The sequence below is a fragment of the Eupeodes corollae genome, chromosome 2 (assembly GCF_945859685.1).
Source record: "Eupeodes corollae chromosome 2, idEupCoro1.1, whole genome shotgun sequence".
In the NCBI taxonomy this organism is placed as follows: domain Eukaryota; kingdom Metazoa; phylum Arthropoda; class Insecta; order Diptera; family Syrphidae; genus Eupeodes; species Eupeodes corollae.
In genome coordinates this window covers 25,017,805-25,032,716 of record NC_079148.1, presented here as the reverse complement: position 1 = coordinate 25,032,716, position 14,912 = coordinate 25,017,805, and the positions used below count along the sequence as shown (strand labels likewise).

At 30.5% G+C, this 14,912-nt stretch overlaps 1 protein-coding gene across 2 annotated transcripts; it reads left to right on the top strand.

The window, feature by feature from the left end:
• The first annotated feature begins 856 nt into the window (after positions 1 to 856).
• On the top strand, positions 857 to 12,595 carry LOC129944725 (uncharacterized). Of its 2 annotated transcripts, none has more exons than XM_056054363.1 (6): positions 857 to 1,321; positions 3,269 to 3,355; positions 4,133 to 4,461; positions 5,192 to 5,806; positions 5,902 to 6,052; positions 9,486 to 12,595. In XM_056054363.1, the coding sequence occupies exon 6, from the start codon at positions 10,008 to 10,010 to the stop codon at positions 12,435 to 12,437; it is 2,430 nt and encodes an 809-aa protein (XP_055910338.1). In that variant the 5' UTR covers positions 857 to 1,321; positions 3,269 to 3,355; positions 4,133 to 4,461; positions 5,192 to 5,806; positions 5,902 to 6,052; positions 9,486 to 10,007; the 3' UTR covers positions 12,438 to 12,595. The 2 variants fall into 2 exon arrangements, with proteins under 2 accessions (XP_055910338.1, XP_055910339.1); XM_056054364.1 differs by having other exon boundaries at positions 9,486 to 10,420.
• The last annotated feature ends 2,317 nt before the right edge of the window (positions 12,596 to 14,912 follow it).

The following is a 14,912-nucleotide window of genomic DNA, read 5'->3' as shown; positions in this document are numbered from 1 at the left end:
AGTCCTCAGTGGTTTAGTTATTCATTTCAATTTTCATTGTTTCTTCAAACTTCGAGGGAGTAAGTCGACCCCAACCGCGATTAAATTAAAAGTGCAAAATAAATTTAATATATAGGTATAAATTAAAAAAGTGAAGAAAAGGACCAAAGGATAAAATATTGGTAAGTACCTAATTGTGTTTTTCCTGCATAGATAAATAAACTGTAGACAATTTAGTGTGTGAAAAAAAATCCAAGCTAGGTATTTTGCTCTAATAAAAAAAAATTCGTCATCTACTCGGCATTTCGTTTTCCACTGGGGTTATATCTCCATACAAAATAATTGTTTTTTTACAACATCAGTTTTTTTTCGCGCAAATAAAAACTTTTTAAATTTGAAATATGTAAAATTAAAAAAAAGATAATCTTTGTATGCAGATATAACCCCTGTGGAAAACATAATGCCGAATAGATGACGGCAAGTAAGAAACAAATTGTTTCTTGTCATTGAAGATGTTGGTAAAAAAAAACCAACAAAGTGTGCAAATATAAAACGGGTTTTGTGCGCGAGTATCAATAATAAATTATAATATATGTACATATATTCAAAACGCATTTTGAATATATGTATATACATATTTCAAAACAAATTACTACTGATACTCGTGATTATAACTCGTTTTTATATTTGCACACTTTTTTAGATTTTACCTACCAACATCTTCAATGACAAGAAAAGACTTGTTTCTTATTTGCCGTCATCTACTTGTTATTTCTTATGTCACTCGGGTTATTTCTCCACAGCTTGTATTTTTTTTAAACATGCATTCTCAAACGTTTACCGTTTATGTTCTCACTTACACTTAAACAGTTCTACTCATTCTACTTCTCCACCGCATTTTTTTTTAACATGCATTCTCAGACGTTTACTGATATCTGTGTTCTCACATCACATCGCATTTTTCTTTTTTTTTTCATTTCGTTTTATATTTGCACACTTTGTTAGGTTCTATTAACTAACATCTTCAATGACAAGAAAAAACTTGTTTCTTATTTGCCGTATCTACTCGGCATTCCTTTTTTCACTCGGGTTATATCTACATAGGAAGTTGTTTTTTTTTAACACGAACATTTTTTGCATTGGTATTGTATGAAAATATGTATTTGAAAAAACGCGGCGTCAGTCCTCAGTGGTTTAGTTATTCATTTCAATTTTCATTGTTTCTTCAAACTTCGAGGGAGTAAGTCGACCCCAACCGCGATTAAATTAAAAGTGCAAAATAAATTTAATATATAGGTATAAATTAAAAAAGTGAAGAAAAGGACCAAAGGATAAAATATTGGTAAGTACCTAATTGTGTTTTTCCTGCATAGATAAATAAACTGTAGACAATTTAGTGTGTGAAAAAAAATCCAAGCTAGGTATTTTGCTCTAATAAAAAAAAATTCGTCATCTACTCGGCATTTCGTTTTCCACTGGGGTTATATCTCCATACAAAATAATTGTTTTTTTACAACATCAGTTTTTTTTCGCGCAAATAAAAACTTTTTAAATTTGAAATATGTAAAATTAAAAAAAAGATAATCTTTGTATGCAGATATAACCCCTGTGGAAAACATAATGCCGAATAGATGACGGCAAGTAAGAAACAAATTGTTTCTTGTCATTGAAGATGTTGGTAAAAAAAACCCAACAAAGTGTGCAAATATAAAACGGGTTTTGTGCGCGAGTATCAATAATAAATTATAATATATGTACATATATTCAAAACGCATTTTGAATATATGTATATACATATTTCAAAACAAATTACTACTGATACTCGTGATTATAACTCGTTTTTATATTTGCACACTTTTTTAGATTTTACCTACCAACATCTTCAATGACAAGAAAAGACTTGTTTCTTATTTGCCGTCATCTACTTGTTATTTCTTATGTCACTCGGGTTATTTCTCCACAGCTTGTATTTTTTTTAAACATGCATTCTCAAACGTTTACCGTTTATGTTCTCACTTACACTTAAACAGTTCTACTCATTCTACTTCTCCACCGCATTTTTTTTTAACATGCATTCTCAGACGTTTACTGATATCTGTGTTCTCACATCACATCGCATTTTTCTTTTTTTTTTCATTTCGTTTTATATTTGCACACTTTGTTAGGTTCTATTAACTAACATCTTCAATGACAAGAAAAAACTTGTTTCTTATTTGCCGTATCTACTCGGCATTCCTTTTTTCACTCGGGTTATATCTACATAGGAAGTTGTTTTTTTTTAACACGAACATTTTTTGCATTGGTATTGTATGAAAATATGTATTTGAAAAAACGCGGCGTCAGTCCTCAGTGGTTTAGTTATTCATTTCAATTTTCATTGTTTCTTCAAACTTCGAGGGAGTAAGTCGACCCCAACCGCGATTAAATTAAAAGTGCAAAAAAAAGGATAAAATATTGGTATGTACATAATTGTGTTTTCCCTGCATAGTTAAATAAACTGTAGACAATTTAGTGTGTGAAAAAAATCCAAGCTAGGTGCTCAAATAAAAGAAATGATATTTTACTTCAGGCACGTTTTCAATGTCAATGTGCGCGCAGATAAAAATCATTTTCAGAAAAGTTAATTAATGTTCGTCTCAAGTTTTTCTTGCCATTGAAGATGTTGGTAGATAGAACCCAACAAAGTATGCAAATATAAAACTCGTTCTATATCGTGTTTACATCTTAATTTTTCAAAAAACGCCGTACAGTCTTTTCTCTTCTGTGGTAAAATAAATATCGTCGGCTAAACACGTAAAGCTGCTAAGTCCATTTTGGCAAATTTTACAGGAGAGCGAAAAAACAAAAATTATTTACATAGAAAAACTGATTTTCTCTTTAAGATTCTGCAACAATTACGATACATTGGACAAAAGTGATGAATGCAATTTGTGCAGAATGTGTTTCTGAAGACAATAGCATCAAATTCTCATTTTCGAGCAAAATTGGACTTAGTAGCTTTATGTATTTAGCCGACGATATGTTAAATAGGGTCACGTAAAATAACGACTGATGAATTAAAACCAAATTTAAAAAAAATATGAATTAGCCTTTATTTCCGTTATACTTTCGAAATCCGATTGGTGTTATTTCGTTTTCAAAATAAGACCACACTTGAAATATGGGCTTATTTATTTGCACGTATTTTCATGTCACAGTAAAAGACTTTTAGACAGCAGTTATTTTAACCTAATATCACAAAACTGATTTGGAATTTTTGTGTTTCTAAATGTATTTCTTTTAAATGTAGATCTTTTAAAAATTTTTAAGATGGATGACGATGTCTGCAATTTGCTCCGAGAATGGGGTCTGGAAAACTATATTGACATTTTTAAAGGTACGTTATAGTGAAATCATTCGTGTTTTCACTATAAATGTTAACATTTGTTTGGTAGTTTAACTACAGAATATAGAAGTAATGGTATATTATTTTCTTTAAAACAAAATATTTCACTATGCCACTTTTTCAATAGTCAGATAAACAATAATCATTCTTCAAATAATGAGAAAAATGATTTTTCAACATGCAGATAACACTTATTCCTAGGAATAATCTCCCTATTACGGTTGACAAAGATCAATGTGATATTTTATAAATGTCAAAAAAGTTGATGAACTGGAAAATGTATAAATTTTAACTAATTTTGTTGACCATAGTCAAATATCGTATTAGTTTTTGACAACCGTAATAGGGTGACTGGTAACTTAGTTCCATTATGATGTCGCTTTCCATTGGGCACTTCAAAGGCACATCAACGAAAAAAATCCCTCGGCGTGTTGGATTAGCACTCGCAATTGTTTTCGCCTTCCGAATTTAAAAAATGAATTCACTCCAAACTCACACACATGCATTTAAACCTTGCCATGGCACTAGTAGACAAAATCGTAAGCAAAGTGCAATATATTATACTTACAATTTTTTTGAGAAGGTGCATTGGCGTAGTGGTGCGAAACCAATGGAAAAGGAGGAAACGAAATTAGTTAACTAATTGTTTATCTGACTATCAAAAAATGTTTGGATTCACATAAAATGTTTAAATGGTATCTTTACTTCTTTTGAATACTCAAGAAAAAAAAATTGAAATTACCAACGAATTAATTTTCATTGTTACAGAAAATGCCATAACGTCAATGAGTTTACCGCTACTAGGTGCTTCCGAAATTAAGGAAATGTTACCTGTCATAGGGCACCGAGTCCTTTTTATGAGGAATTTGGAAGAATGGCGTAGAGCAATGCATCCTAACGCTTCAAACAGCTATGAATGTCAAGAAATAAGTTCCTGTAGGTCTCAAATCCAAAACGAAACCTTAAGCTTTTCGCTAAACGATATTTTACCTGGTTTTGACAAGATTGATTCATTTGATTCGACAGTGCTCGTTGAAAATACACAATTAACACCACAATCCATCAAAAACATGGAGTCTTGTACTTCAAGTATTGACGTAAGTAACAAGTGTCCCTATCATGAATTCCATCTTAATCGGAAAATTTTCCGAATCCCGAAATAAAACTATGTATAACCGAATCCGTAATGACTATTGGTATAAGATTGTCCACTACGATGGAATCTGTGATAGTTTATTTTGGGATTTTTTACAAGTTTCCGATTAAGATGGAATTCCTGATAAGGCTGAATATATTTTTGATACATTTTCGCTACACACAATGTTTATATTTTAAAATCCACACCTATTGTTTGCAAAATTGTATAAATATTTCCTTATTCGTCTTATATAAAAAAAAACACGTTTATAAGACAGACATTCCAAAACACACTACACATTCGTTTATAAGAAAAACACTGATATGAGAAATTTATTGTGATACAAAATCTTATTCCCTACATAGAAAAATAAACGATTATAAGAAATTTTTTCGTGTAAACACCAAATTTCTGAACCCACTCTTATTGAATTGTCAAAGAAGTGACCGATTGAAGATGATTGAGAAAAAAAGAGCCCACTAAATTGACACATTCCACAATGTCTCTTTGTAACTGCCAGCTAAATATTGTTTATTGCTTTTATATAAGAAATTTTCTTTCTTGTATACATTTTTTTTAAATAAGAAATTTTCTTTCTTATATAAATTTTTTATATAAGAAAGGAATTCTTTGGATTTTTTGACTTTCTTATATCCGACATCTACTGTATTATGTTTTCTTTTTTGTAGGATCTTAAAACACTTCTTGAGAACTCTTTAGAAGGCAAAGGACTCCTCAGCTTAAATAAAAACTTACCACTAGGTAACATCCCAAGACTACGATTAGTGCGTATTATAAGCACTCATATACTTAAAAAAAACCCGGAAAGAAATATTACTGCCTCTATTTATGGAAAATGGACAAATGATGTTGTTCATTTGTTTCCACGGGAAAATAGGTCGGTTTATTTCCACAATAAAATTATAGACTCTGGTCATGGAATTGTCAACCGGTTGGCTGGAAAGTTGCCAGACCACATCCACAATCTTAAAAGAAAATATCGGGATTCTGGTTTAATTACAAAAAGAAAGCACTCCATTTCATCATCTCCATCCAGCACACGATCATCGACTCCCATACAAAGCTCAATTAAACGCCTGGCAACAAGCTTTGATATTGCAGATGATGAAGACACGGCTGAAGAGGATTTAGAATGGCTAAGAAATTCAAGCCATCCATGGCAAACAGTTGAAGAAAAATGGGAAAAAACCATTAACGCTCGACTTCGCCTCCTAACAACGTTTACTATTACGAATTATTTTGATGAATATCCGGCCCTAAAAAATGCACTAGGATATAAACTTGTAAGAATTTATTCATATAATAAACACTGAATTTGAAAAATATTGTAAACTATGTAAATTATTGTAAACTAAAATCGATTTTATTTTTTTAACAGCTTGAAAAAGACTTCAACACACAACACAGTGACAATTGCAAAGGGTTGACGGAAAATTTTCCAAAATTAAAAAGACAAATCTACGGAGTAGCAGAAACAAAATTAAAAGGAAACAACTTATACATACAAAAACTCATATCTCTGGAGAATTGTGAGTAATTTCAGCAGTAATGCAAAAGTTTACAATAATTTCATTCAAAGAATGTATTTTTAATTGTTTCTTAATTGAAGAAACAGTTATCAATAGTAAAACAAAAAAGAAATGACGACAATTTAACACGCAAAAAAAATACATTGTATTAAAATTCGTTTTTACACTTAAAATGCGGTGACTATATTTAAAAATGCCAAATAATGAATAAATACAAAATAAATTTAGCTCATTTAATAAATATTTTTTAAATGTTGACCTATGGACAAAAACACTTAAAAACTGAATTAAACCAGTTTAAAACTAATTTAAATTTTTTTTGGAGAATCCATTTCCTTCACTAATTTTATTTAATTCTAATATTCATTAGCAATGATAATTATTGAACATATTTTTTATCAATAAGAAGATAGCAGAGAAATTTTCCGTTTTTTTCGTACAGAATTAATTGCTCAGAACATTAGTTGTGTTCGTAAAGCTGCTATTTGAGTTTAATTTGTGTTTCTGTTTGTTTATGGCAGTTTTGTTTTTTTTTGTAGTTCGTGAAATTCTATATATTTTATAATTTCAAGTAAAACTTACTAATAATTTCAGTTTTTCACACACGATACACGGTACAGTGTTCACAGACGATATATTTTTTGAATTTTGAATATTTTTTAATTTATGCATCATGAAAATTTACAGATGTGTTGTCCATGATAGATTGCCGAAAGGAAAAAAATTAATTTGTGTGTTTGTTCAAAGGGTTAGAAGACGATTATATTTTTCTTTGAATTTTTTTTAAATTAAATAGAATACTGAACAGATATTGAACAACTGCTTAAATAATTAATACTGAACATTTTTATTTTTGTGAAAGCAAAATAGTTCATAAGATCGTCTTCAATTACAGAATTGTTCATTACAATAACGAACCGTAATATAGACCGAGAGCCCACAACAAATTTTGAGAGTAACTGATTACAAAATAAGAAGTATAGGGCAATGTTCGGAATTCACTGCGAAAGCAGTAGATCTACTACGCTTTATTCTTTATTTATTTTTAAATCTTCTGCACCACTGCGCTTTTCCTATAATCTTTACTGAGATTTTTCTGATGTTATTTGAATGACAGCACTGTTGTGCATTGTTTTTCTAACCAAAGTTAACAATTGTTATTAAGTCAAAGCAAAATTGTTATACTTTGTTAGGATTTTACGCTTTCATTTAGCAACGATAGATTGTTAGACATTGTTGATCTGTCAAATAAAAATTTGTAATTTTATGTTTTTGTATTAAAAACATTTATATCTGCATTATTATAGCATAAAATAATAATTTTCGGCTATTTAAATTCTCCTTTTTCGTTTAGGTACAATCGCCACAAATTCCATTTTAATATTTTTGTTATCCCTTTATTTCACTAAAAGCAAAAAGTTTGATTTGACAAATCCGCTAACATGACGTGCACTTTAACAGATCAACAAATTTAATTAATATCGTAGACATGAGTTGGAAATAGTTACAAATCGTAATTATTTTTGTTTAAAGAAACGAACAAAGTTAACTATTGTTAACTAGATCCTATTGTTAGAAAATGAACGCAACATTGTCAAAATAAATTGATGTAGGACAAAATGTCAAACAATCAAAAAAATTATCATCTCTTTCATGAAAGACTTGTCAGCATATTATGTTTTGAGTTCAATTTCTCTATAATTGTTTCGTTATCTTGTTTCTTTTTACCATCATGCAAGTGCATGCGAGTCAGTATGTAACAAATAATTTATGCTTGGGCTAGTGAAAAATACAAAAACTTATAAAATTTTTCTAATATTTTTGAATCTTTTGAATATATGCAGGTACAGTATTTCCCGTTTAATTGCACCTGGGTTAATTGATTTTTTCGCTTAGCTGACCGAACAAAATGCATTCGGAAATTTTATGTAAGCCTTACAGCTTTTTAAACGGTTAATTAAACTACCCGGATAATTGATTGAAAAATCTGACAAAATGGTGATTGAAATTAAGCGAGGAATACTGTATAAGGATATTTTTCTAAATTTTTGAATGTATTCAAATATTCCAAACACTTCTGTTCTGACTTTTCTTCTGAAAAATGCAAAAATGCAATTATCTGGTTTTCAATCTAAGCCTTTCCTTTGTATAGGATGATAAACAAAAGGTGTGCCAAAAAGAAAGAGCGTCTAGACAAGACAAAATCGTTTGAGGAGGAGGGTCTATTTCCCCCGGGTTTTTCACTTAGACGAACCGCGGATAGCTAAAAAAAGTTTCACTAAAGCGAGCCTCAGAAAACCGGTTAAAATTTTTCTAAGTCTTTTTCCCGAAGAAAAAGTATTGAAAATTTTTCTAAGTTCTTCCCCAAAAAAAAATATTGAAAATTTGTCTGTCTTTTTCCCGAAGAAAAAATACTGAAATTTTTCTGCGTTTTTCCTGAAGAAAAAATAATAAAAATTTTTCTAAGTCTTTTTCCCGAAGCAAAAATTTTGAAAATTTTTCTAAGTCTTTTTCTCGAAGCAAAAATATTGAAAATTTTTCTAAGTCTTTTTCCAGAAGAAAAAATACTGAAAATTTGTCTGCCTTTTTCCCGAAGCAAAAATATTGAAAATTTTTCTAAGTCTTTTTCTCGAAGCAAAAATATTGAAAATTTTTCTAAGTCTTTTTCCTGAAGAAAAAATATTGAAAATTTTTCTAAGTCTTTTTCCCGAAGCAAAAATATTGAAAATTTTTCTAAGTCTTTTTCCTGAAGAAAAAATATTGAAACTTTTTTTAAGTCTTTATCCCGAAGAAATATAAAAAAAAAACAATTTGAAAATTTTTTCTAAGTTCAAAAATGTTTACAAGCCTTTAAAAGCAAGTCTTAAGAGGCTTGATGAAAACGAAAAAGGGTTTCAAACTATTTGAATTATTTTAGATTCCGAATCTGAAAACAATTTTCAAAAAATTATCTGAAAACAAAAAACTTAAATTAATTATAAATAGAAATATAACAATCATCCTAACGTTTTTTATCAATTTTTTTCTCTTTTTTTGTATTTTCGTGAATTTCTGTTGAAACATATACACAGATATGGAAAGCTATATAGGTATTATATGCAATTTATAACAATATTTTTCTTTTCGTACATAAATATAGTAATGCTAGAAATTGGATTGGAAAGTTTGATCAAGCTATAGTATAGGGGTCATAATTCTTATTTTGTAATCATTCACACTCAAAATTTGCTCTTAGTCTACAGGACAAGATAGTTGACTCACGTCAAAAAAAATGTACTTGAACAAAATTTTGATAGAATTTCGGGCATGTATCGTTTATTTCTTTTTTATTTACTTAAGATTACCATTAATTTTCATTATACTTAAATAAATTAATAGTTTTGCTTTTTCAGAAAGTTTCTAACAAGTTTTGTTTTTAATTTTTGTATTCCAGTGACAGAAAATACAAGCAATATTGGAGCATTCCTGCTTATACCAACCCTCCTAATGGTTTCAACTATAAGATTGAGAGGAGTAAATAAAAAAGTTTGGCGACCATCGAAATCGGAGGTAAGGGAGAGCTTCATCACTCATGTATACAGTGATGCTGAAGTCGATCAATCCATTTCCTTGAGGCGGGAGAAACTTCAAGAACTTGGTCTAACACTGCAGCCTTATATTTTGATTGTAGGTACGTCTCTTGACAAAATTAAAAGCTATTTTGTAGTTATAAATGAGATAAAGTATGTTTTTAATTCCATTATTGAAGCGGTAGATATATGCTTCAAAATTATATTTATGATAAACGCAGAATATCCAGCGGAATCCAAATCTACATGGATGTTTATTCAAAAAGCTTTTTTTAAATTATCAACAACTTTCGATAAAGAGTCCACCGCCGCCAACACCTTGCTCGCCCAATTAGGAATTGACGAACAATAAGACAAACTCCATTTGTTTCTTACATTTAATAATCATGGTTTTTTGTTTTCTATGCAAATCCTTTTTTAAGGATCTTAAATCTCTTAAATCACATTTTAATTTTAGTCACTCTGAACATGAATTTTTAAACTACAAATGCAACGAAGATGGTTGTAAGAGGTCCTTTTCTTCTTTTAATTCATTTCGACGACATATCCAGAAGGAGCATATTTCCTTGGTTCAAAATCATCCAAACTGTATTGATGATATTGAATCCGAACCAAATGACTTTATAAAAATTTACCCAAAACGAATCATCGAACAGTTCAACATGGCTACGGTTTCGAAAACGCCGCCAGTTAATGAATCATTATCCATTTTTATTGCATCCCTCTATGGAAATGTACTTTTGCCTAGAAATGTGGTTCAAAAAGTAATTGAGGGTCTAAAAGAATTTTTCAGTACATTAGGGCCAGCTATTAATAACACTGTTAATGCAATTTGTCAAGAATACTCCCTTTCAAATGATATTTCAAAAGTTTTAGTCGAAACACTTGTACCTACCATCATTTCCCCGCTAGAAAGTTTTATGACTGAACAAAAACGAATATCTTTTTACAGTAAAAAAAAAACATACATCGCACCTCAAGGAATCGTTATTGGACAAAGATTCGACCATGTTAAAAGAAATGGAATTTCACGTATGGAAGTAATCGATTGCCAAGAACATTTTATCCCACTTCGAAATATATTGCAAACCTTTTTCTCTCTTGAAAACGTACTCGCTGAGACTTTGGAATATATGGATAGTCTTAAAGATAAAAATGTTATGGAGAATTTTATCCAAGGATCTTATTGGAAAAATCGGGTTCTGCATCACTCAAACCGTATTGTTCTACCTCTTTTTATATATTTCGATGATTATGAAATCGGGAACGTTCTTGGCAGTCATGCAGGTGTTCACAAGTTAGGGGCAGTCTACGTCTCAATTCCATGTCTTTCGCCTTGGCGTTCATCAGTTCTATCAAATATTTTTCTCATTTTGCTATTTCACTCGTCTGATAGAGTATCTTTCGGCAACAATATAATATTTAAACCAGTTATTGATGATTTTAATTTTCTTAGTGAAGAGGGCATACAGATAGATGTTCCAACTTTCAAGGGAACTTTATATTTTGAACTTGGTCTAATTCTGGGTGATAACTTAGGAATCCACTCCATGATTGGGTTTGTAGAGAGTTTCTCAGCAAATTTTTCTTGCAGAGTGTGCAAAGTTACAAAGGCAGATTTAAAAGAGCAACTGTATGAAAATACAGCTCTTTTGCGAACAACAGATTCCTATGAAGGCGATCTTGCTTTGAATAATTTGTCTTTAACTGGTATTAAGGAAAGGTGTGTCTTTCTAGGCATAAAAGGTTTCGATTTATTTCAGCAAGTTGGCGCTGACGTTATGCATGATGTTTTGGAAGGTGTAGCCAAATACATTTTAAGTTTTATGCTAAATAAGTACACACAAAACTCTAAATTCTTTACTCTAGCTATTTTTAATGATAAATTATTAGCTTTTGAATATGGTCCTGATAGTAAAAATAAGCCTTGTAGTATCGAAAAAGAACATCTCAAACGGGGAAATATACGTTTATCTTCTGGAGAAATGCTTACTCTTTTAAGATTTTTGGGATTGCTAATAGGTGATTTTATACCAAGGGACGATGATTATTGGGCTTTATACACAAATTTGAGAAAAATTCTTGATATACTTCTTAGCGTCAGAATTTCACCTGGAACAGACAATTTATTACAAGTTTTAATAGCTGAGCTTAATGAACTATATATAAAACTTACCAAAGACTCTCTCAAGCCAAAGTTTCACAACCTCCTTCACTATCATACCGCTCTTAAAAAATACGGTCCATTATCATCGTTTTGGTCTATGAGGTTTGAAGCCAAACACAGGCAATCAAAAATGTCGGCTAGATCATCGTGCAATCAAATAAATGTCACTTGGTCTTTAGCAATGAAACATCAACTAAGTTTAAATGAAATGTTTCTTAGGGGAAAACTTTGCAACATACTTGAAGTAGGGCCTAAAAAAATTGTCCCATTACCTGAAACTAAAATACTCCAATCACTGCTTCAACTGGACCCTAAGAAAACTTTGATTAGGGTGAATTGGGCGACAATGTCTTCTATATTATATAAAAAAGGATCAATCTTGGTAAAAAGTCTTAACTCCGATCGTTATCTGTACAACTTTTTTTTATTAGAAAAAATATATTTATACAATTGTGATTGCCTTATTTTTGAGGGTATGTTACTACAAACTTTATGTTTTGATGATCATTACTACGCTTATGAGGTAGAGGTTCCATCATTAACTAATCAAGTTACAATGTTGCTCGAATCCTTTCTTTCTCCAATTCCAAATACTTTAAATACTTTGCCGAATGGCAGGCAGTACGTTATCTTAAGAAGTCCATTATAAATTCTTATCTTCCTATATATATCTTTAATTACTACTAAGCGTGTAGCCATTATAAATATGTTCCTTAATACTTTGTAATGTATTAATGTCAATTATCTGATTGGAGTAAGGTGTTGGTGTTGGTTTTAAAAGAAGCTCTTTTCTTCACACATATTATGAATAAGATGTGCATATCTATAATTTTTATATATAAATTAAAAAATTACAATTAACATACATTTTAATAAATTTTTTGATTTAGTTATTTCATGTTATGTTATGTTATATTTTGTTACGTTAACAACTTATCTCCTATTTAAAGCTTAACATCTTAAATCTATACTGTTACTGAATATTTTTTCTTATTTAAACATATTACGTTACGTTTATAAGAATGGTAAAATAAAATATCTTTGTATATACTAAATTGGAAAACTTATGTGTTTTCATTTTTTAAGATTGGTTTTCACTTTAAGATGTTTTTTTCCGATGCATTGAAAATATTCTTAATTGGTTGAAATTATTTTGGGATGTAAAGACAACTATAACCAATCAGGATCCCTTATTTAAAAAATTAAGTAATAAGATCGAAAAACTGACCAATAAAACACAGCTTAGTTGCTTAATCCAGCTAAGTTGCCTGTGAAAATTAAATCAAGTAAGTATGCTCAAAGCGACCAAGAGTCTCATCTAATATGAACTAAATTTGTTGTGAAAAAAGTGGATTAGCTGATTGAAACAAAGTGAACTTACGTTATTCAGCCAAGTTTACAGTGAAAAATCAACCTAGTAAGTTTGTATAATTTAACCAAGTAGGTTGGGTATTTAAAGCAGAGTATGTTGGCTTAACTCAGCCAAGTTGATTGTGAAAAATGAACCTAGTAAGTTTGTATAATTTAATCAAGTCGGTTGGGTATTTAAAGCAGAATATGTTGGCTTAATTCAGCCGAGTTGATTGTGAAAAATGAACCTAGTAAGTTTGCATAATTTAACCAAGTAGGTTGGGTATTTAAAGCAGAGTATGTTGGCTTAATTCAGCCAAGTTGATTGTGAAAAATTAACCTAGTAAGTTTGTATAATTTAACCAAGTCGGTTGGGTATTTAAAGCAGAGTATGTTGGCTTAATTCAGCCAAGTTGATTGTGAAAAATGAACCTAGTAAGTTTGTATAATTTAACCAAGTTGGTTGGGTATTTAAAGCAGAGTATGTTGGCTTAATTCAGCCAAGTTGATTGTGAAAAATTAACCTAGTAAGTTTGTATAATTTAACCAAGTAGGTTGGGTATTTAAAGCAGAGTATGTTGGCTTAATTCAGCCGAGTTGATTGTGAAAAATGAACCTAGTAAGTTTGTATAATTTAACCAAGTCGCTTGGGTATTTAAAGCAGAGTATGTTGGCTTAATTCAGCCAAGTTGATTGTGAAAAATGAACCTAGTAAGTTTGTATAATTTAACCAAGTTGGTTGGGTATTTAAAGCAGAGTATGTTGGCTTAATTCAGCCGAGTTGATTGTGAAAAATGAACCTAGTAAGTTTGTATAATTTAACCAAGTCGGTTGGGTATTTAAAGCAGAGTATGTTGGCTTAATTCAGCCAAGTTGATTGTGAAAAATGAACCTAGTAAGTTTGTATAATTTAACCAAGTTGGTTGGGTATTTAAAGCAGAGTATGTTGGCTTAATTCAGCCAAGTTGATTGTGAAAAATGAACCTAGTAAGTTTGTATAATTTAACCAAGTTGGTTGGGTATTTAAAGCAGAGTATGTTGGCTTAATTCAGCCGAGTTGATTGTGAAAAATGAACCTAGTAAGTTTGTATAATTTAACCAAGTCGGTTGGGTATTTAAAGCAGAGTATGTTGGCTTAATTCAGCCAAGTTGATTGTGAAAAATGAACCTAGTAAGTTTGTATAATTTAACCAAGTTGGTTGGGTATTTAAAGCAGAGTAGGTTGGCTTAATTCAGCCGAGTTGATTGTGAAAAATGAACCTAGTAAGTTTGTATAATTTAACCAAGTCGGTTGGGTATTTAAAGCAGAGTATGTTGGCTTAATTCAGCCAAGTTGATTGTGAAAAATGAACCTAGTAAGTTTGTATAATTTAACCAAGTTGGTTGGGTATTTAAAGCAGAGTATGTTGGCTTAATTCAGCCAAGTTGATTGTGAAAAATGAACCTAGTAAGTTTGTATAATTTAACCAAGTTGGTTGGGTATTTAAAGCAGAGTATGTTGGCTTAATTCAGCCGAGTTGATTGTGAAAAATGAACCTAGTAAGTTTGTATAATTTAACCAAGTCGGTTGGGTATTTAAAGCAGAGTATGTTGGCTTAATTCAGCCAAGTTGATTGTGAAAAATGAACCTAGTAAGTTTGTATAATTTAACCAAGTTGGTTGGGTATTTAAAGCAGAGTATGTTGGCTTAATTCAGCCAAGTTGATTGTGAAAAATGAACCTAGTAAGTTTGTATAATTTAACCAAGTAGGTTGGGTATTTAAAGCAGAGTATG